The sequence below is a fragment of the Gopherus flavomarginatus genome, chromosome 9 (assembly GCF_025201925.1).
Source record: "Gopherus flavomarginatus isolate rGopFla2 chromosome 9, rGopFla2.mat.asm, whole genome shotgun sequence".
NCBI classification, from domain to species: domain Eukaryota; kingdom Metazoa; phylum Chordata; order Testudines; family Testudinidae; genus Gopherus; species Gopherus flavomarginatus.
In genome coordinates this window covers 49,252,630-49,274,333 of record NC_066625.1, presented here as the reverse complement: position 1 = coordinate 49,274,333, position 21,704 = coordinate 49,252,630, and the positions used below count along the sequence as shown (strand labels likewise).

The window sequence follows — 21,704 nt, the reverse complement described above, 5'->3', positions numbered from 1 at the left end:
GGAGATTCTATGTTGGAGGTACCAAGGGGTCCTATACACTGCAGAGCAGCTGAGCTCGAGGGGCTCACCTCTTTTCCGTGCCTCCATTGCATGGGCTTGCTAGTGATGTGGAAGCTATTCACACAGGAAGCCTGGAGCAGAAGTCATAGAGCAGCCCCACTGCTGTGGAGTGGATGGATGGGGGTGGATGCATTGGCAGTGCTGCTGGTGCTTAGCAACTAGTAAAAGAACACCTAAGAAATTTGAAATTGGACTCTCAATCCCCTTGCACTCCCTCCAAACATGTCATTTCATGCTACTCACTTAGATGTCACTGCATGGCTTCACTTGATGAGAACTAAGCTGCTGGTGTTGATTTTGTGAGGTGTCCATTTTAGATGGAGAACACAGCATTTCAAGGGAACGAATGGTTCCCAATTTGATCTTCCCACTCCCCGCTTCTAAAAATGTAAAAATTCCCTTACCAATCAATCCCTGGCAGAGATCAAATATTGTCTGCTGCCTCAGGTGGGAGCTATATTCATCTTAAAATTCATACTGAATTACACAATCTAAGTGCACCATCAAGCAGGGTGGTGGACTCATTGTGTCTGTTACAGTCAGCATCACAGCAACGTTGTAGTTAGGTCAGGCCCCCTTTAAAACTGCTTCTATTAAGAATACTGCAATCCTTTGTTGAGCTCGTACTTACAGCCCTGCACGGATACAAAATGTGTATTTGCATCCGATCCTCAATCTGCAAACACGGTCCGCGGATGTCCGCATCCACAGGTGTGCAAGGCTCTACTCATACTCCTTTCCCTATCATTGCAAAGCAACAGTGAGATGTTTAGAAGGTAGGTCCATATCTGGGACCTGCCATCTGTGGTGATGTCCCTTCATTCATTTGGCTTATGGGGAAAATATATGTATATGAGACTACTTTTGAAAGAAAAAGGTATCTCAAATTTGGGACCTGTTATGCTATAAAGTGTCCCATTAGTCGGACAGCCTTACCTCTGGGGTGTGCATACTTCTTACATAACATCACATGGACCTATAAAATGTAATGAAGCCCATGGAGACTGCTGGCTGTTTAACATTTGCTGGTAATGAATATCCGGTACTGCATAAATCCTTTTCAGTCTTTTACCTTGTCAGCATCTCTTCTTTTAACGTGCCATGTGCTAGAAAGCTGCAAACTTTTATTGCCCTCCTACTGGCTCAGCTTGGGAGGAAGAGGAAGATGTTATAGTAACATGAGTTTGGAAGTGTTTCCCATTGGAGGGGATTTACGTGTGCCTGGCTAGAGCTGATGAATTCTTTCTGTATTTACATGGCAATCATGCTAGCAATGAGCCAGGAGCATTTTGCAGAAAAGCGAACTGTAAGTGCATATGTTAAGGTAACAAACTTAGCAGCCCTCAAGGGATCTCGGTTACTCTACAGGAACAAACAGGCCTCTGTATCTCTCTTGGCAGATCAATATGTTTTGCTTTGGCTTGAAGTGCTCAGCTTTGAAGTGCTCTCCCTAAAAACTCATGACTCCTGTTGCAGAGCTTTATTCAACAACCACCTCATAGGCTGGGCCTTTATAATAAGATTCTTCAAGCTTGGCTGGAACCTTTGATCCCTTTTCTCTCCATGTAGTAACACGAGGGTTGGTGCTCACAGCTGACAGCTTTTGGGTCATTGCTTCATTGTGAACTGTGCAACCACATTGATTTTACTCTCTGTCTCTTCTGTGTGTGGTTTTGTGTGTAGGCAAAAGACCAGCTGAACAATGCCTTGCAGCTCAACAGGCATGATCTGACATACATGATGCTTGGAAAAATTCACCTGCTGCAAGGGGAGACCGACAAAGCCATCGAAGTCTATAAGAAAGCAGTGGAGTAAGAATTTCATCCCCCACCTCTTAGGAGAATTTTGATTGGTGAATTCAGGAATGTGTCTTATGTTTTTAAAATGACAGTGCTCCTGGGCAGATCTGGAGTTTCTCAGCTTTGTACTATTTCTGATCTTGGCTGCAGTAGTCTTACTCCAGCTGACAATGTGTTAAGGACAGAGGTACCTCTTTGAAGTCCTTGCCAAGAGAAGAGTGGAAGACACATGAATGGAGGTGCTGGCAGCAAATGTATACAGAATCCACTTCTCAAATCCCATGATCCATGTGCTAAAGCCTGAAACACAGAGTTGAATGATTGCTGCTCACAACTGTCCCCGCTTTACTGTTGGCAAGAGCAGTGAGCAATCAACAGCCATTTTGAACTTACTGGATTATTATATACTTCACTGGGTGAATCTTTGGTGCATGAAAGTGAGGGTCTGAAAGTGAGGCTTGAGTCAGGCTGATGCTGTGAGTTTTCCAGCCCAGTCCCTCAATCCTGATCTGCATTGTCCCACACCAGCTAAATTAGCAGTGGTTTTGCATAGTGGACAAATATCCAGGAAAGACTACTGGCAGTTACTGCTGCTCATTGGAACTGTGCACACAGCTAGTCTGAGCTAAAGCATCCTATTAGTTTTGTTACCCCATTCTTTCCTGTTTCTCATCCTCCTGTCAGTGGTGGTGTAATTTATTATTTGTATTATCATAACCAAACAGAGAACACAAAGACCTTACAACCGAAGTATGCCTCGCCTATTGGAGATTCCAAACTCTGTCCTTGCTTTATCCTTGTACAGCACTTTGCACAATGGGATTTCAACCTGGTTGAGACCTATAGGTGTTAGCACAATGCACCTTCCAAACTGGGGTTTGGAACCTAACTCTCTGTATAAGCAGCTAGTTCATTAGTATGTGGTGTCCGCAACCTGCTTTTTCTCTCTCTGCTGCTTATTATTCATTATATTTAGTATTTGCTTGAAAGGCCTTGAAAATGGGGAGGCTTTTTGAAGAGCCTACAAAACTGTACAGATGAGGGCTTGGGAATCACAAACGGCAACTGAAAACACGTGACACGTTAATTTTAAGTGTCCATTTTGGGTGAGTCAGTGTTGTTCTCAGTTCAGCTGAATGGGGTAGTGTATGTTACCCATCAACCATAAAGCTATCGCCTGCATTCTGCCTTGGGAAAGGTGATCTGTTTCCAGCTCTGACACTGACTCACTGAGAGATCTTAAACAAGACATTTAACCTCCTGCACTTCACTTTACCCACATAAAATACTCCCTACTTCCCAGAGGGGCATGAGGAGTGATTCATTTTTGTAAAACATTTTGAGGTGTTTAGATATAACATGTGCCATAAAAACCACGCGGAGGTGGTGAGGGCGATGTTATTAGTTGGTTTTATTAGCAGTAGTAAGAGGGATCTTTCTTATATTGAGTGGAGTCTCGGGTTCCGTACTGCACCCTGTATTAGTACCACCAAGACATTGTAAAACTTTGGGTTTTGTATTTCAGGTTTTCTCCAGAAAACACAGAGCTGCTTACGACCCTGGGTTTACTCTATTTGCAGGTACTAAACACTGTTGCTACTATGTGGACCTAATTATATTTTAAATAGCCTGGCAGTTGCATCTGGAGTAAATTTCTATTCATCTCCGTGTGCGTTTGACATATTTCTCAAAAGGCCACATCAGACAAGATGGAGCTTGCTCCTCTGTCTCTTCTTTTCTCATTTGGCTCCTGAAGGGGGGTAACTTGATTTCCTGGTTCTGAGCCAGAGCAGGAATTCTGTTTGGCTACTGCCCTAATTGTGTTGCTCATTCTCCTAAGTACAATAAAACTTGACTAGTCATCATCTTGTTTCTGGGGATGGAGCTTAGTGAGTTATTCTCCTAGGAGAGCAGCCGTGAAATTGTTTAACACTAATGCACCTTGGAGAAAATTGGAATTGATTTAAATAACACAAGCACGTTTATCACTGGGGACTTGGGTCATGAGCAAAAGATCATCTGTCTCCCAATCTACCTCCTCACTGCAGTATTTGGTACAGCTGTCATCCTTTGCTGAAGGGGCTGCAGGCCAAGATTGAAGGACATCAGTAGAGCTGTGGAGGGAGCAGGAGAGGCAGAGCGAAGTATGGTACTTGGGCAGAGTAGCGTGGGCAGAAACTTGCACAACTGTCCACGCTGTGACTTCCCTTGTTTGTGGTGTGTCACATCCCTGGACTCCAAAATTCACTCCAAATACCTTGCCAGTCTTGATTGTCTCCATGAGTCACAGCAGGGTTAGATACCTTCTGTCAGTAGGCACTGGGGCAGTTCTGGGGGAGGAGGAAGGTAATGGAGTTTGAATAATGGGTTGAATTGATATCTTAATTATACCAGTGTAATTCCTGAGCATCTCCATTGAATCCAGTGGGACTTAAGCATGTGATCAGGGTTAGCCTGACTACTGTATGGGCCTGCAATGCTGCTGAGCACTCAAGTCCCATTGACTTCAGTAGCTGAGGGCAGTCTAAGCAGATAGACTTTGGGGCATTTCTGTCCAGGGAAGGGCGCTGTGAAGAGCACGGGGAGGGAGGAAAAGTGGTCAGGGAATCTGTGCTGTGGCTTATGGTGCTCAGGAAGTCAGTCCCTGCTCCTTTGTAGAAAAAACTCCAATTCATTCTTATTCCCCAACACAACTATATAGAAATCTATTTTCTGGGCTAGACAGTCTGCATCAAGTTGAGTTGTGTTCCCTCTTTTATCAGAGGAATCCGTTTTGTTCCAGCTGGTTGTGGATTGTGAAGTAAGAGCACTGCACACGTGAGAGTGTAACTGCAACAGAATAAAGCTAACTCTTCTGAATCCCTTACTTTAAGTGATAACCAAAAACACTGTTTGTTATCTGCACATTTAACCCTTCTGAGCCTGCATTTCTGACACTCCTTTGTCTTTTCCCAGCTTGGGGTTTATCAGAAGGCATTTGAACATCTTGGAAATGCACTTACATATGATCCCACCAATTATAAGGTACCATGAAGAATATATACAAGCCAATTTAGTGATGGCATTAGGCCCATAAAAACTAATTCTTGTGTAAAATATCCCCAGTACCAGAGCATGGGCTGAAAAGGGGGCCATGCTCCCAAAAAGCTTGTTCCAAAACGCATTTCTGTGGCCTCCATTTGATGAGGCTAGAGGGTGTTATCTGTGGGGCCTATTTGCTTATAATGGAAAGTTTAATATATTTTCCATAGAAGAATTTTAAACAAATGGAAATTGCTTTTCTCTAACCTATTACTTCAAACTGTTGCAATTCATGACGAGAGCTGTGCACCACATTCCTGGGAATTCAGTGTACCTCTGCAACTTTCTGGAGCAGAACACAGACACAAGTGAATAAGGATGGTGTGGTGGAACATCATTCCTTTGCTAGTCTGCACAGATCATAATTCTTACACGGTCTCTCTGTGAGCTATAGTGAGGGGTAACTTTGGTCTAGCTAGTTGAGGATGGGATCTGAATAATGGGGATAATGTAAATCATTTTGAGATCTATGGATGGCAAAGCAATGAATAAATACAAACCAAGTATTATTATGATGAAGACTACATTACTTTTCCAGACTTTACGCCAGCTCACTGTGAAGTATTACAAATAATTTATTAGACAAATGTAGTTTAGTTTAAACTAAGTAAATTTTGGTGCAGTATCTTTGATTTCTTTTTAATCACATATGTTCAGTAGTTTGCTGTCACCCTCAGCCAGTAGTGTGAGCTGTCCAGGGTTTGCTGTACATGCCTTGGAGTTAAGGAATGTTTTCATCTCCTCTTAAGTTGCCCTGAGAAGGTTTCTGTTCCAGTTTGTCATATAAAAGAAACCTTTTCAGAGCCCAGACTTCTGGAAGCTGTTATTGTGAATCACTGAAAGAGTATTAGCTAGTCAGGATGCAGCGTTTATTAGCCACATTGAACAGGAAAGAGAATGTGGAAAGTGTGGGACCCTTCCCAATGCCCTGCCCTCTCCGAGCCAGGATGTAGATTTCCCAGTTGTTCTCAATTCTCTAGCAGAAAGTTCCCCAAAGAGACTCTTCACTCAAACCATTGGTCTTGTTTTTAGTTTAATAACTTCATAGCATTTTCTCCTCACTGTGTTTGGGGAAGCTCAGTGTCTCAACCACTCACTGTCGAGCTCTTTTGAAGGCTATCTTGGCAGCTGGCAGTATGATGCAGACTCACGGTGATTTTGATGTAGCCCTCACCAAGTACAGGGTAATAGCCTACACCATGCCTGAAAGCCCCCCATTATGGAACAACATTGGAATGTGCTTCTTCGGCAAGAAGAAATACGTGGCAGTAAGTGCCTGGTTCCCTTCCATTTCCAACTATATTTAATTTGATTTGTGTAAGAACAAATATAAAACAAGGAGCCTCCCTCTGTGGTGGAGACTGGAGAAAGTCTTGACCACTCAGGGCACGTTACTAGCAGTGTTGTTCCTCTTTGCAGGCTATCAGTTGCCTGAAGCGAGCCAACTACTTATCTCCTTTTGACTGGAAGATTCTGTACAATTTGGGGTTAGTCCACCTGACAATGCAGCAGTATGCATCTGCTTTCCACTTTCTCAGCGCTGCTGTCAACTTCCAGCCCCGGATGGGAGAGCTCTACATGCTCCTGGCAGGTAAATGGCCCTTCCCTTCTGCCCCTTCCCCTTACTCCTACCCCACAGAGCTGTATGAATATCGTCTTTGGGAAATACCAGATTTTACGGTGGGAAAGCAAGAGCTGATGCCAGTTGTTATCTGAGACTGGATAACTCAGCACTCTGGTATTCAAAAGTTTTTCATCACCAGGTCATGGGCTGGTTTGAAATCAGATCAGCAGTGACCAAAAGTCAATGCCTTCTTGCTCATCGAAATACAGTTTTTGCTATAGACTAGTGTGTAGTCCCACCAAACCACCATGGCTGATCCCAGCTTTTGTGGGAGGACCATTGTGGGGTGATGCAGAGAAGCTTGCTCTGGTGCTGGTCATGCAATGACTTCTGTGCTTAGAGCACTGGGGTTTCTGTGGTATCCTCAGTCTGGCACTCCTCACCAGCACTAAATCCAAGGTTAGAAAAACTAGAAACCAGGCATTGCAAGCCCACTGGTAAGGGGATTGTGTACATTCAAGAGGGGGATTCACCTTGTTCCCTCTACTCTGGTAGAGGCGCTGGGAGATTAAACAACCTGGGTAAGCACAGAGGTGGATTTACAGTAAAACACAGGGTGCCCTGGCATGGGGCCCACCAACAACAGAGGGCCCAAGTGTCGGGCAGCTGCAGGGGCAAAAGCTTGGTCCTGCCGGCTCCTAGGGCTCATGCTGCAGGTTCTGCACCCACCAGCCAGGCTCTTCCCTCCCCCGCATCCTCCCCTGAGCGTGCCGCTTCCCCCACCACCAAACAGCTGTTTGTTGGCGCTCAGGGGAGGAGGTGGGGGCAGGGCCTTGGGGAAGGGGATGGAATCGGGGCAGGGCGGAGCAAAGGTGTGTCCCCCACATTCACCCTACACATACTCCCCCAAACCCCTGCTGTGAGCCACTCGGGGTAGGGGGCTGGAAGCACCCCCCCCACCCCAGCCCCCTGCCCTGACTCCTGCCCCCTCCACTCCCAGCAACCTGCTCTCCCTGACTCCTGTACCTCCCACACATACCCCGCCCCCCATGCCCTGACTCCTGCACCCCCCTACATCACCACCCTGAACACCAAATGGGAGCTTCTGCACCTCCCCCCCCACATTCCCACCTGCACCCCTTTGCACCAAATGGGAGCTGCCTCAGGTAAGCGCTCCACACCCTAACCTCTTACCCCAACTCTGAGCCCCGTCCTGCATCCTAATTCCCTCCCAGACCCTGCACCCCCAGCCCTGACTTCTGCACCCTTCTCACACCCAGCCCCCTCACGTCCCGTGCCCTGACTCTTGCACCCCCCACATCCCCACTGAGCACCAAACGAGCTCCTGCACCCTCTCCCCCCATTCCCACCTGCACCCCTCGCACCAAATTGGAGCTGCCCCAGGTAAATGCTCCACACCCCAACCCCAAGCCCCCTCCTGCATCCTAACTCCTGGCCAGACCTGAGCCCCCTCCTGCACCCTAACTTCCTCCCAGACCCTGCACCCCCAACCCTGACTCCTGCACCCCCCTCACACACTCCCTGTCCTCCCTGACTCCTGCACACACCCTCACCTGCACCCCTCACACCAAATGGGACCTGCCCCAGGTAAGCGCTCCACACCCCAACTCCCTGTCCCAGCCCTGTGCCCCTTCCCACACCCTAACTTGTGGCCAGACCATGTACTCCAATGTTGTTTTTACAATTTTTTTTTTAAATAAAACGCTCTTATCCAAAGTGCTTTATAATAGTTAGCTAATGGTACAAACAGTGTTTGGAAAAATCATTAAGTGGTCCGCCGAGACCCTCAGCCATTTTCAAGTGGTCTCTGGAAAATGTTAGACAACAAAAACAATCAAGATACCTCAGTTTATTTTCATTTACTTGCTATTACTTATAGGAGGAGGATGAAGAAAAAAAAGAATGAAAAACAGGGGCAGGGGGGAGATAAGAGTGTGTGTTCTTTTTCTTGGCTGGGTCCCAAAAATGAAGCTGAGCACAGGGCCCCACTAATTCTAAATCCGCCACTGAGTAACCTGTATAGAAGCCCTGACTTTGAGCAGGTAGCTTAATTGCAGGATGCCTAGAATCCAGACAGACAGCTAATGTCTCTCTTCTTTCTGGAACTCAACTTCTGGTCTCATACACTTTAAGATCAGAAAAGGCAGCAAAGAATCCTGTGGCACCTTATAGACCAACAGACGTTTTGGAGCATGAGCTTTCGTGGGTACAGATCCAGACTAACACGGCTACCCCTCTGATACTTTAAAATCAGAAGAAACCATCGTGATCATCTAGTCTGACCTCCTGCACATCGCAGGCCACAGAACCTCTCACACCTCCCACCCACACTCCTGAAATAGACCCATAACCTCAGGCTGAGTTACTGAAGTCCTCAAATCATAGTTTAAAGACTTCAAGTTACAGAGAATTCACCATTTTCTTTCCATTTACTTACTTTACTGCAGTTGGCTGGGTGTGGAGGTGTTCATAGTGGTATTGGTTTCTGCATAGAAGCAAGACATGCTGTGGAGTGGGCATAGCTAGCTACAAAAATCTTGATTGACAGGTTTAATAGGAATGTTTGTCCCATGCTTTCAGCTAGCTAAACAGTTTAAAATCAGTTCCTGTGGAGGTGTCATTGCTGTTCCTGATTCCAGTGCAGAGGTTCCAAGAGAAGTGGAATAAAGCATTGACATTTAGAACTATCCTTTGCAAATAGGCTGTATGCCTGGGAAATCAGAAAAATCCATTTCTGAGGAGTGCATTGGAGGCTTTGCATTGCTAGTGATCTTATTTGTGTTCCTGTGTTTCTTCGGACAGTGGCTCTGACAAACCTCGAAGATGTTGAGAATGCTAAACGATCCTATGAGCAAGCTGTAGCGCTGGACCAGTAAGTCTTAATCCTAATGTATTGAGAGTTGACCTGCTCACTTTAGTAGCAAAGTTCTTACTCCTGTTAGCCCTACACAGCACTGGGAGAGACAGCTGGAGTCTCTTCCCAATCATGCATCAGCAGAATTGTTAACTGTGGTCAAATCATGTGGACAAATCCTGCCCTCAGTTCCCACTACAACCATGCAATCTCATTGAAGAAATGGGGCCTGCATAATGTTACTTGTGAAGAGGTGTAAGGAGGAAAATCTGAGGCTGACTTAGGGAACCTGATGAGAATTTGCAAGGCTGTTTGAAAGCTCATAAACTGAGCACATTTAGACACGAGTTATTGAGAGACAAGATACACAGTTCCCCACTGTGCTCTTTTTACTGAGTTGCTTTTGAAAGTCGAACTGCACCTTTGCCAATAATGTGTCATAGGTAACTTGGGAACACTACACAATATACCTACAATAAGGGAGCACGCTGCATATCTGAAACAAGCATTCAAATCAAATTCACTGCCCACCAAGTCCTTTATCTTTCTTCCAGCTTTCAGAATCTAAGCCCCTCTGTGTGTTGTCAGGGGATCAGATGAGTTAAGGAGCGCATTCTGGCTGCTTGGTAGTGTGTTTTGTGGGTAGATCAAAGAATTCAGCTTTACAAACGCTGCCTAACTACCTGGCACTCTCATGATGCCGCAGCCATGTAGAATTAGCAGAAAAACAAAACCGCATAAAAGCTGACATTAAAGCCAACGGCTATTAATTGCTGAGAGGCAAACTCAGGCTGTTTTAAGCCTTGGATCTCTGTGGTTTGTTCAGTTGACATCCCTTGTACTCTCTCCAGTTATCCCATTCCCACGGATATTCTCTTCTGGCATATCTCACAGTTGACTGCAGTTTCTGTTTCCATCTCAATAAATAATTTTTATAGCAGCAGCAGCAGCAGCGTGATATTTGCCCTGGGTGCCAGACTGAGGTCTGGAAAGAAAAGGAGCTTGTGGGTGTCTTTATAAAAGATGTCTCCTCTTTCTGGCAGTGGCTAATATACAGGTCTCCTTTCTCCCGTTGCTTCCGTAAATAATGATTGTCTTACCTGTCCACTTCCTTCTCTGCTCTTTGGGGACAGCTCATCTGAATCAGCTCTCGCCTACCCCCACTCCAGTGTTTTTTGCATAAAGGTGGTTCTCCATGGTGTATCTATTTCCTGAGCTCTGACAGAGGCAGTGAGGTTTTTAGATGTGGGATCAGTTCTTTAGAAATTAGCTTCTGTGTTGACAGAAATTAATAAGTTAGGTCCTAAACGCGATCAGATCACTTTTTTAACAGTTTCCTTAGTTACGGCATTGTCGCATTGTTTACTCGTGACCCATAGTCATGGCCTAAATTTCTGCTAACCTGCGCAGCTGCCTATTATACGACGTGCTGAGACTCAGGGCTGCCACAGGGAGAGATGCCTCTCCTCAAGCCTCAGACCTGCTGCGGAGCCCCTCCCCCTTCCCTGACCCAGCCCAGACCCAGACCTGCCGCAGCCGGGGGACATGTGCCCCGGCCCCGACCCAGCCCAGCCCCAGACCTGCCGCGTCTGGGGGAAAGGTGCCCCAGCCTGGCCCCGGACCTGCTGTGGCAGGGGGAGAGGTGCCCCTCCCCCGGCCCTGACCCGGCCTGGATCTGCCTCTCCCCCCCGAGCCCAGGTGCTGCAGCGGGGAGACAGAGCCGGGGCGGGGAGTCCTCCCTCTCCACTGTAGCCCTGGGGAGCCCTAGTGCACCACAAACTCCTCATCCCCAGCCCCACCCCATATCCCACACCCTCAGCCCCGCACCTCCACCCTCTGCCCCAGCGCTGAGCCCCTCATCCCTGGCCCTACCCCAGAGCCCACACCCCCAGTCAGAGCCCTCACACACCCCAACCCACACCCTGCACCCCAACCGTCTGCCTCACCCGGAGCCCCCTCCCACACTGAACTCCTTGGCCTCACCCCACCACATGAATTTTGTTATGTGCACCAATAGGAAGGTGATGTGTCACACAACAAAATTTATTCTGCACATGGGTGGGAAAAAATTAGAGGGAACACAGGTCAAGGTCTGCACACAGTCTGATTTGCTGCTTCTCAATGTCTGCAAAGCTTCAGTCTCCAGCACTCGAACCTTTCACAAAGAGCGTGACCTCTGTCTTGTAGGAGAGAGTAAAGGTGCTGGTCTCCATGGCCAGCACCAACAGCCTCTTTTCACACCGGGACTGGGTGTCAGCCCCCTCATGCGACTTTATTGATTAGCGTTCAGAAGCACTGCCCACTTGCTCTGCATGTGTTGCAACAGATGCAGATACTTCATCCTTGCTCTTACATGCAAGGTCATCCTCCCTGGGGGAGAAGTACAACTATAAACTGTGCCTCTAATCCACTTGCTTATTAGTCTCCCTCCCCTTGGAAGGTGATTCTGATTCTATAGAGGACCTTGCCAAACACAGCCCATGGCCCTCTACCTCTCAGCCTGCAAGTCAGAATGAACTGCGAGCATCAGGCCACTTGGATCAAGACAGAGCATTGCCTGCTGGGACCTGTTGTCTCAGTGGATCACCTGTTTGTATCCACAAGGAGGCAGACACACTTTGCTCAGTTTTCTACAAAGTTTGTGCCGAGTTCAGACTCCTAGTGAGTTGTCAGTGCAGGCAAATTTGGGAATCTCAGAATGTAAGCCATGTTATCTGTTCAAGGAAGAAAGGGGACCTGGCCACTGATGTCCATAAACCAACAGAGAGCAGAGGGAGTCAACTGTTTCGCTTGTTTAGCTTGCCCACACAACTGGCGCTGTCAGAGCACTGCAGGAACTGCCGGAGGGAAAGCAACTGCATGGGGTTACTGTGCATTAACTAAGACCCTGGAAGTTTTGGAGAATGAGAATTCTGGGAGACAAACTGCGTTTCTGAAATACGCACAGCATTGCATCCTTAGGACTGCACCACACAGCACCCCGACATCGGGGAATGCCACAGCCTCTTTGTACACACGCGTTAAGACAGTCCTCAGTTACAGGACCACCAACTGTTTCTCTTTGACTGTATACACATAAAGAAGCAAAGTTAATCTTTGACACATTTTTAACATTGTCCTTGTATAGAACTTTTTACAGACTTTTTGGGTGGAAGGGAAGGAAGATGGGGGGAAAAAAGGATGTGAGAACTTTGTTCTGCAGCATCCTGAGGCTCTGCTGGCTTGTCAAACACTGTCAGTGGCATGTGTCAGTTCCAGAACCTGGAACCGTGTGGTCTTACGCCACCAGCTTGTCTTGTCCCACAGTTGTGAGGAGAGAGCCCTTCTGCAAATCTTCTGAGCAGCGGAAGCCTTATACGGATCAGAGCAGGGCTTTCCCAGCACAGTGTAAAGACCCCCCGAACACTGAACCTCTGGGCACTTTAAGATTTGCGGGTGCTCAGATGAGGGGTCCATAGAATGCTTCCTACCTCCTCCTGTTGACAAGCAGCCTGACTTCACAGCTGCCAATTCACCCAGCTCCCCTGGGGCAGGGGATGGGAGACTTGGATGGAATTTGTACAAAGGTGCCGCACAGTGCAGCTCAAAGTGTCACTCACAGGCACTTACTCCAACTGCAGATCTGCTAAGGAATGCAACAGTGGGGCTCCCCTCCAGTGGTCCTTGGATGGTCCTTGGGCACAAAGACACGTGGCCACCCAGGTTTAGCTCGGAGAGAGAGACTTTAGCAGGAGGCTAAGCAGTCGGAGGAGCCATTAACATTGAAACCAGGTTTGCCTGGAATACTTCACTTGCTCAGTGCACAAAGTTCACTGAGCACAAATTTCCCCACCAAACTGGGGGTGCCTGCTGCCATTTTGGAGCAAGTTGTATGCAACTGTGCACACAAACCCAGTTTGTGTTCATGGCTTCTCTGTCAGCCAGGCTTCCCCAGGTGCCTCCATAGCTACACACCTGCCAAGAAGCAGAGAAGCTCACCCTGCCCTGGTGTTCTCTAGGAGCTCTGCAGCAAACCCGCTCTTAGCCAGAACACACTCATGCACACCGTCTCATTGGGGCTGTTCCTGCACCCCACTGTAAGTGACAGCCCCAGCCATTTAGCCTGTAGAGCTGGTCCCAAACGTTGCACAGTTTTTTTGTGGGTGAGGAAAAGTGTATTATTTTTCCTACTTCAGAATTGCTGAACCAAATGTGCTCGGTCTTTCCAGCAGAGATCAAGCACGGAACATGTCAGCCTGAAAGGTTAGGAGCAGCAGAAACCAGAGGCTTCAACTAGAAACAGCTGAACAACTGGCTCATCCATTGCACTGCAGGTGTGCTGACCCCTGTGATTTCCCCAAATGAGGGAAACTCGACTGCATAATTTGTGGTAGTGGGGGACTGCGTTCACGCTCAAAAAAAACAACGTTAACACTAGAGCAATCTCACTGCATTGCTCTGAGCACTTGCTTCCCAGGAAGGTTGCCATGGTTACATGTGGAGCACCTGGAGGCTGTTTGGTTTAGTAGTCTGTGTAGCGTGGGATCGCCAGCTTTGCCGGATGTAGCCAGCTCAGCACAGTGCTAGTATCAGGATAGGTTCTCACCTGAGATTTAAGAATGGTACTCTTGGCAGTGTATGTTACTGATCCTGTGGTATATCTGCTCCAGGTGCAATCCCCTGGTCAATCTGAACTACGCTGTGCTGCTCTACAACCAGGGGGATAAGAAGGGAGCACTATGCCAATACTACGAGATGGAGAAGAAGGTCAATGCCCTGAAGGAGAACAGCACTCTCGACTTTGATCCTGAGGTACGTTAATAAGAACAGCCAGCTGGAAGCAAATAGCTGGTGATCCTGTGCTGTAAGAGGACTTGTCCGCATGGTGGGGTACGGGGATGGGGGGATATCTGGAGTGCACTGATGTGTGGTGCATTAATTGGTCTTACTAGACCCTGCTGGGGCACACTGAAGGGTCCCTAAAGGTTCTGAGGTGCACCCTAGCTGAGTCAGAACCATTAGGGAATCTTCAGTGTGCCTCAGGAGGGTCTGCATGGCTCAATTAATGTGAATCTTTCAGTGCTCTTTGGAAACCACGCCTCTGTACAGCATGTTAACCCACTGAGTGGTATCCAGAAGCAGGAGGGTCCCTATATCTTTTGGGACCTGAGTCCAGTTAATAGAGAATGGGTCAGTTATCTAGCTGGACCAGGTGCCCAGTGAAAGCTACTTGCTTCATCTCTGCTATTAAAATAGGTTTTTTCAATCTGTGAACAAAAAGGATTCTTTCAGAAGCAAATGGATTTTCAGAACTGTGCTTCTCTACAGCACTGTGGCTGCGCTAGCCAGTTACATGTAACTCTGTGCAGTGTATTGTGATACTGAATCTGAGCTCGTAGCTCCTGGTAAGAAACAAAATGCAGTGTCTCTTTCCATCTCCCATCCTCTGAGTGTGTGAGATTTGGGGAAGAAGTCAGTGACCTCATCTGAAACCTTCACAATCAGCTCCTTCTCACCCAGGTTTCTCAGGGCCGAGTGTCGAGCTGTAGTGTATTGCATAGCCTGCCTTTCTTGAAAAAGAATGCACCTTTAGCGAGGGGCACCACTTACTCCCGTGCCTACGACCAGAGTGGAGGCCACTGTGAGTTGCCATTTCCTGTTGGGAAACCCTTACACTGTGTGTCACGTTCCCTCCAAGCTGGTCACGGTTCTTGCTGTAAGCCCAGCTCTAGAGTGAAGCTGCTGCTAAAACCCACAGTTGGAAGCGGAGGCATAGTGGTCCCCGCGTGAACAGGTGCTGCTACCCTGGCTCTTGCCGAAAGTGTTCCTGATGGTGATTTTCTCCTTTCTTTCTTTCTTTCTGTTGCACGAGAAGATGGTGGATGTGGCCCAGAAGGTGGGAGCTGCCCTGCAGGTGGGGGAGAGTCTGGTCTGGACTAAACCCGTCAAAGATTCCAAGTCAAAGCAGCGAGTTGCTACATCTAGCAAACCCTCTAGCACTCAGCAACCTCTGGGCTCTAACCAAGCCCTGGGTCAGGCCATGTCTTCAGCAGCTGGGTATGGGAAGACTATGCAGCTTTCTACAGGTAGGTCTCTTTTGCATCTCTGTATGGCATGAGAGGAGAGGGTGTTGGGATTAGAGGAAGTATTCACTGCCAAGTGGGCACATCTGTCCCACTCCCTGTACCCTAGGATATGGAGTATATTTCGCAAGACACTTGCATGTCTCACATGTAGGCACAAGAACTTGGCATGTGACAAGCCCAACTCCATGAGTTAAGTGTGTGTGGAACAAAAGTGTTCTCCCTATGGAGTACGAGCACTGTGTTTTATAGCGTAGTGCTCCTATGAGGTTGCTGAAATCGAACAGTTTCTCTTCCTGTCCTAGCTATGCTGGTGAGTGTGTGACCATGAAATCAGTTTCCTCCCTTGGCTCTGGGATGGAAGTGATGTCAACAGTGGGATCCCTTGTCTTCCTTCATTAGAAAACAAGTGGCTGAGATTGGAGGGGGCAGAAGAGAGAGGCAGGCTCCTGGTAGAGGGGAGAAGATGGAGGGGGGCCATCCTTTCATATTCACAAAACAAACACTGGGCTGTTCCAGGTAACTCAAGCAGCAGCCAGACCCCCTCCCTTTTAGTGAGTTCCATCCTACTGCAGATAGAAAATAGAATAAAATCATCATCAGTCAATGGGCAACAGCGAGACAGGCTACTCCTTGTTGACACTGTTGGGGCATGTTGTGTTAATGTGGATGGAACAGATGGTCATGTAACAGAATACACTCATCTCTCACAAGCACCCCTGGTCAAGTGTGTGTGCACCTGCAGTGTCCTCAATTTCCTCTGCTCACAGTGCCCCCTGTTGGCCACTGCGCTTCTCAGCAAGTCTTTGGTGACTCAGTCCTCTGGCCAAGTCACACTCTGTCCATGTGTGCAACAAACAAACCCCTCCCGGGGTACACAATCCAAAATGTTCACAGTGTCCTGGAGCCCTCCCTGGGCGCAGTCTTTTAAAACAGTCCAGCAGGGCCCATCATGGTGCCCTCAGTTGGTGTGTCCTCCTCTGCAGCTCTGCCTGGGCTCAGTCTTTAACTAGTCCAGCAGGGCCCATCACGGTATCCTTGCTTGGTCCGGCTAGGTGGCAAGGCTCCTACTCTGGAACTGAGCAGTGTCCCAAGGGGTTCTTCCCTGGGGACTCTGCCCGTACTTGAGTCCTCAGTGACCCCAGCTTCCTGCTGAGCCACCCCCCTTAGGCTCAGTTTGCTGACCACAGCTCCCTGCTGAGTCAGTCCCAGTGTAGCCCGCTTCCATGGGGTGCCCCAGTTCTAATTCCCTCCCTTCCCAGTCCCACACACTACTCTGGGTCCCAACCCAGGGAACCTTTTAAGTATAGCAGCTTCATGCTGTGTCTCTTTAGTAATTGCTGCTCTGTGTTTCCCTGGGCCACTTCCCCGTGGCCCATCTTAGTTGAATCCCAGCAACCAGCTCCTTCCTCTCCCCGGACTCCCCCAGTCCCTGTCAGTGGACTGATCTATCCAGCCCGCTGCCGTTCTAGGCAGCTTGGAGGACCTTTCTATTGCTCTTTTCTGGGGGGGGGGGGGGGCAGGCCCACAAGGCCTCCAGGAGGGGGCCTCAGTGCCCAGTCCACCTGGTCACAGGTCCAAAGAGTCAAAAGTGTGAACTTGACTCTGAAACTATCCAACATGAAACAGCATTAAACATGGTTCAGTGTTTAACACACAGAGACCTCAGCCTGCCCAGTACCATGGCAAACACACCATTGAATGCCTTTGTAAGCTTTCAGTAAAGATACAAAAAAAGAGGGAAAAACAGTTATAGTCTTTGAAATGTAAAGCATTAAACAAGGCTTTCATTTGAACAACAGGGGAGCATTTTTAGAAGAGTTTTATTAACATAGTAATAACTGTCCTTTGGAGAGAAAAGAGAAGTTAGTTGAGCTGGGCTGGAGCTGCTGCTGTTGTTGCTAAAGTGCGACCCTGTTTCCTAAGAAGACAAAATAGGACAAACTCCGACAAAAGGGGAGAGAAAAAAACAGCACAGATAAAAATGCAGCTTCTGTCTCTAGTGTTGACTTTCACTTGCAAACTCACTGCTGGAAAAACACAGGCCTAGCACATGGTCCCGTCAGCCACTCTGATACCTGGCAAACTTGTACCAGCCTCAGGCTCTTCAGGGCATTGCTTTTCATTTCCTCTCTGGGCATAGGCTCACTGCAGTATTGCAGAATATGCAGTCTTGGTCAGCTAAGCCAGACTCTTATTAGACGGAAGGGAAAAGGAGAGGGATGGGAAAGAGAAGAAATAACATGAAGAAGGAAGTGAACACACAAGAGGTGACATGTAACATTTTGGAGGGGGGAGGAAATGTGACCACTCCATGCATTGCCTCTGGCCTTTCCTACTCCCCCCATGCCTCCCACACCCACTCTAATCCAGCACCACTTTGCCCCCACACCCCTTACAGCTCCTTCCCCACTTACTGTTGAAATGGTGCTTGTTAAGAACAGAAGATGCAGAACTGGAAATTAATGAATGTGTCAGATACTAAGCCTAACTGGTGGACACAATAATGTGGGGCTGGGCTGGGGTATTCCACCCACCACTCCCTTTCTGAGTCCTTAAAAGAAATATTTTGTGGGAAAAGTATGAAGGAACAAAAAGCAGGGAAGAACAATCAGAGGCAACTGGAGGAAGCTCCACCATCATGGGACCCCAGGCCTTCTTCCTCCTGCTCCTGAGAGGTGTCCAGACGAGGCCAGAGAGAGGGACCCAGACAATACCACCACCTCTGCCAGCTCCAGCTGAATCCCAGCCACCACCAAGGATGAGAGGACTTTACCAACAGTAGCAATAACAAGAGCTTCAGCTCACCTCAACTAACTTCTGCTCTGTTCCCGAAAAGGACAGTTGTTGCCATCTATGATACCATCAAAGAGACTGTCAAGCCAAGCCGTGTTTAACACTGGTCAGTGCTGGACACTGACTGGGCTGTGCTAATGCCTTTAGCCCATATAATCCATCCAAATTCATACTACATGCCTAGGTCACTGCACAGGCACGGCCTTTTGCTGTAACAATTAGAGGACGTTTCCTGTGGCATAAAGAGGAGTGTATGGGACTCTAACCCTGTGTTGTATCATCAGGTGCTGGAGCATCGGCTCCCCTTGCAAAGCCCCCGTCGCTGCCTCTGGAACCTGAACCGGGCTCAGAAACAGGCCCCGAAGAGACCACACCCTCTACAGAGCCCCAAGAACGGAGAAAAGAGAAGCGCAAAAGCAGGCTGACCACAGAATAGAACAACAGCACTGGACGGACTGGGCAGGCGTGGGGCCTGCTGGGCTGTTGGGAGCAAAATCTTCACTGCCACCCCTTAACTCAAGCAGCGGGGAAGGGCAGCTGCCCCCAGCATGGCCTGCAGTGACTTCACCATACTGTGAGCTTAGGCAAAATGCAGCTGGATGCTAATACAGTGACATTAGCACCTGGCCTCATCCTTGTCCCAGTGATTCTTTGCTCCATGGCACCCAGAAGAGGTTCTGATGAGCTGCCCATTAGTGCTGCTGTGGGACTGCATGAGGTAATTGAGGTGCAATCCCCTCCTTCCTTGAGGGCAGGGCTGCTGTAGCATTGCACACAGTGCTTAGGTGCTGAATCACTGAGATGGGCTGAGTCAGCAGGATGGTTTAGCAAGGGCCAACCACAGTGACTGCACAGCTTTTAAAGCAGTAGCTTGGACCAGTTCTCTAGTTAGAGCCCAGAGAGGATCATGCCCCTTTAGCAAGTGAGCCTTTTAGCTGGCTCAGAGGAAGCTCTACCAGCCCCCTGTAGTAAGGTCAGTGGAAGAACTGGAGGAGGGGAGAAGCTAGAAAAATTAACAGGACAAGTGAGTGGAAGCCAGATCAGTCCAAGAAGTGAAACAAGCCTGAACACAGGCCTGAAGGAGGGGCACCAGTTCAGGCTATGCTCATTGACGATAATGTGAGAGGCTACTCTGCATTGCCCAAAGGGAGATGTGTGCAACCTGCATGCCTGTTTACCAAGGCCCAGCCTCTCATCAGGGTTGTCCAAAAACCTGGGGAAAGCATTTCCAGCCCCCTTTTCTCAGGCAGCTAGCTCACACTGGGAGAGGAGCTCCCTCCCTCAGAGCTGGTCACAGTGCTGTCAGTCCTACAAGGTAGAGGTGACAGGGACTGGGAGGGAGCAAACTTCTTTGTAATAGACTCACCCTTCAGCCAGTAGCAAATGAAAGGAGATTGGAGTTTCATCCATAGTGTAAGTTTCTTGCTGGCAGAGCAGAGCAGACTTACGGCAGGCAGGGGGCACTCTGATACCCTACTAACTCGCTGCCTCAGTTTGGTGGGAGTTTTAAAGTGTGTGGAGTAATTTGCCTTCAACGTCCAGCTCTCCTGTTTGTTCTGGTGGTGACAGGCTTGAACCAATTCCATTCCCACAGTCACTAAGTGACAAGGGACAGGCTGACAGAGCCAAACAGAATTGGAAAGAGTGGCTGCTTCCATTTCTGCCTTTTCCAGCATCCCTGGGGAAGTTACAGCTGTAGCCTCTTTTGGGAACTTACACCTGTAGGGAGTTCTCTTCCTGAAACGTAGGTAGTTCTGGGAGGTAGCAGGCACGAGGATGTGTTGGAACTGAGAATTAGCCTGTTTCCTTAGGGTTACTTACCTTCTGATCCCCTTCCTCCCTCCCCCATAAGTTAAATGCAGTTGACACGAACTGGTCTAATCTTATTAAAGCCATTGAGGTTGGACAAGCTGGGTAGTGACCGTCTCTACAGTTCCATCAGTTCCCACCCTTTCCAGACTCGACTGCAGCCTACAAGGGAAAACTGGCACCTTGTTTGTTTTTTAAACTTCACTCCATTCAGCCCCACACGTGCTGGGAGGGGAACGATTATTACCACTAAAGAAATGGTGGTAACCCAAAGCGCCTGTGCACTTAGGCTGTCTTGTTCTCCAGAAGTGATGGAGAAGAGGGGACCACATTAAGGGCTTCTCAAATATAGCCCTTTGTGGTAATCCCTAGCACTCAACAAAGTAACATAATTAGCCTGAGCCAGGGCTGTTGTTGGGACAGCCTGAGTGAGGAAGATGATTTGGCAAAGACAACACAGCAAGATCCTCAGTGTGCTCCCTTCCCCATAACTTGCTGCTAGTTATACCAATTTGGTCATTTAAAGTTTCCTGTTGCTAAGATAGCTCTCACCTTTTGAACAATGTAGCTATTGTCAACTTTACCCTAGCCTGGCAGGGGAAACTTCTTCCAGCAGCTGCCGCTAAGCTAAGCACCTCACACCTGAATGGAGCCATCTGAGGCTGTTTTCCTTCTGAGTTAAGAGACTAGTTAAACTAAAGGTGAGGCCAGTTTCTCTGCCCTTCACCCACTAACAGTTTGTATCTCCTAGCTGCCCTAACCCTCAGTTCCACAGAACACTCCAGCCAAAAAAAGCTGCTTTTTCAACATAAAACAGAACCACTGCCATCTACATAAAATGTCAGGATGGTGTAGCCCTTGTCCGCCTTGCCCCACAGTGATTGCGATCACTCTAATCACTGCTCAAACCCCTAACACACCTTAGGCCACTGAATTAAAAACTTGTGCAAGGAACCCTTTGTTAGTGTGATAGGAACCTACAGTGTGTTTCACAGGTTTTCTGTACCTACAGCTTCCACTGCTGTCTGTGTATCAGGTGCTCAGACCTCTGAAAGGCCTAGCCTAGGCATCATTTACAAGTCCTATTCTAGCTGTATTATGCGATAATGACCTTCAAGTTTCATCAGTGTTATTCTGCATAATCAACAGTAACTAATCAGAGTGTACAAGAGAGGGCAATTAACGTTACTGGATCCTTAGTTTAGTCACCGAATGCCTGGTGCAACGTGGGCCAGGTTCTGGGAATAACAGCAGCCCCCTGTTATACATTCCAATTAGCTACTATTGTGCAAAATGACCCTAATGCAATTTTAAGGTTATTAAAGCGCAATCAGGAACCAAAGTTAATGTATTTTGAGGGTTTAGCTGACAAATGGCTGATGAAATCTTGCTCTATTAAACACTCTAAATGAACAGCAACAGTTCACAATTTGTGGTTTGTAACCAAAGAAGTGCCCTGTTTAAACTAGGTTTGACTTCTTCACAACCCATTTAACTGGTTTGCAGTTGTTTTGTATTACAGTAGCTCCTAGAGGCATCCCTCTGGATCAAGGCCCCCCCTAGGCTAGCTGCTGTACAAAACAGAGTTCTTTCCCTGGAGAGCTTACAATTTAATTATACAAGACAAACAGTAGGTGAAATGGGAAGCAACTTACTAG

The 21,704-nt window shown here is 48.0% G+C and overlaps 1 protein-coding gene across 19 annotated transcripts in view; it reads left to right on the top strand.

The window, feature by feature from the left end:
- The window catches only part of BBS4 (Bardet-Biedl syndrome 4), a 96,532-nt gene extending 75,067 nt beyond the window's left edge, over positions 1 to 21,465 (top strand). For 18 of the 19 annotated variants that reach the window (XM_050968272.1, XM_050968277.1, XM_050968283.1 and 15 more), the window contains 9 exons: positions 1,744 to 1,871; positions 3,385 to 3,439; positions 4,815 to 4,883; positions 6,056 to 6,208; positions 6,360 to 6,531; positions 9,328 to 9,397; positions 14,029 to 14,170; positions 15,234 to 15,444; positions 18,522 to 21,465. In XM_050968272.1, coding sequence (XP_050824229.1) covers positions 1,744 to 1,871; positions 3,385 to 3,439; positions 4,815 to 4,883; positions 6,056 to 6,208; positions 6,360 to 6,531; positions 9,328 to 9,397; positions 14,029 to 14,170; positions 15,234 to 15,444; positions 18,522 to 18,673 — 1,152 coding nt within the window. In that variant the 3' untranslated portion in view covers positions 18,674 to 21,465. The remainder of the gene's footprint in view (positions 1 to 1,743; positions 1,872 to 3,384; positions 3,440 to 4,814; positions 4,884 to 6,055; positions 6,209 to 6,359; positions 6,532 to 9,327; positions 9,398 to 14,028; positions 14,171 to 15,233; positions 15,445 to 18,521) is intronic. The other variant, XM_050968278.1, reaches the window with a different exon arrangement.
- Positions 21,466 to 21,704: the final 239 nt, after the last annotated feature.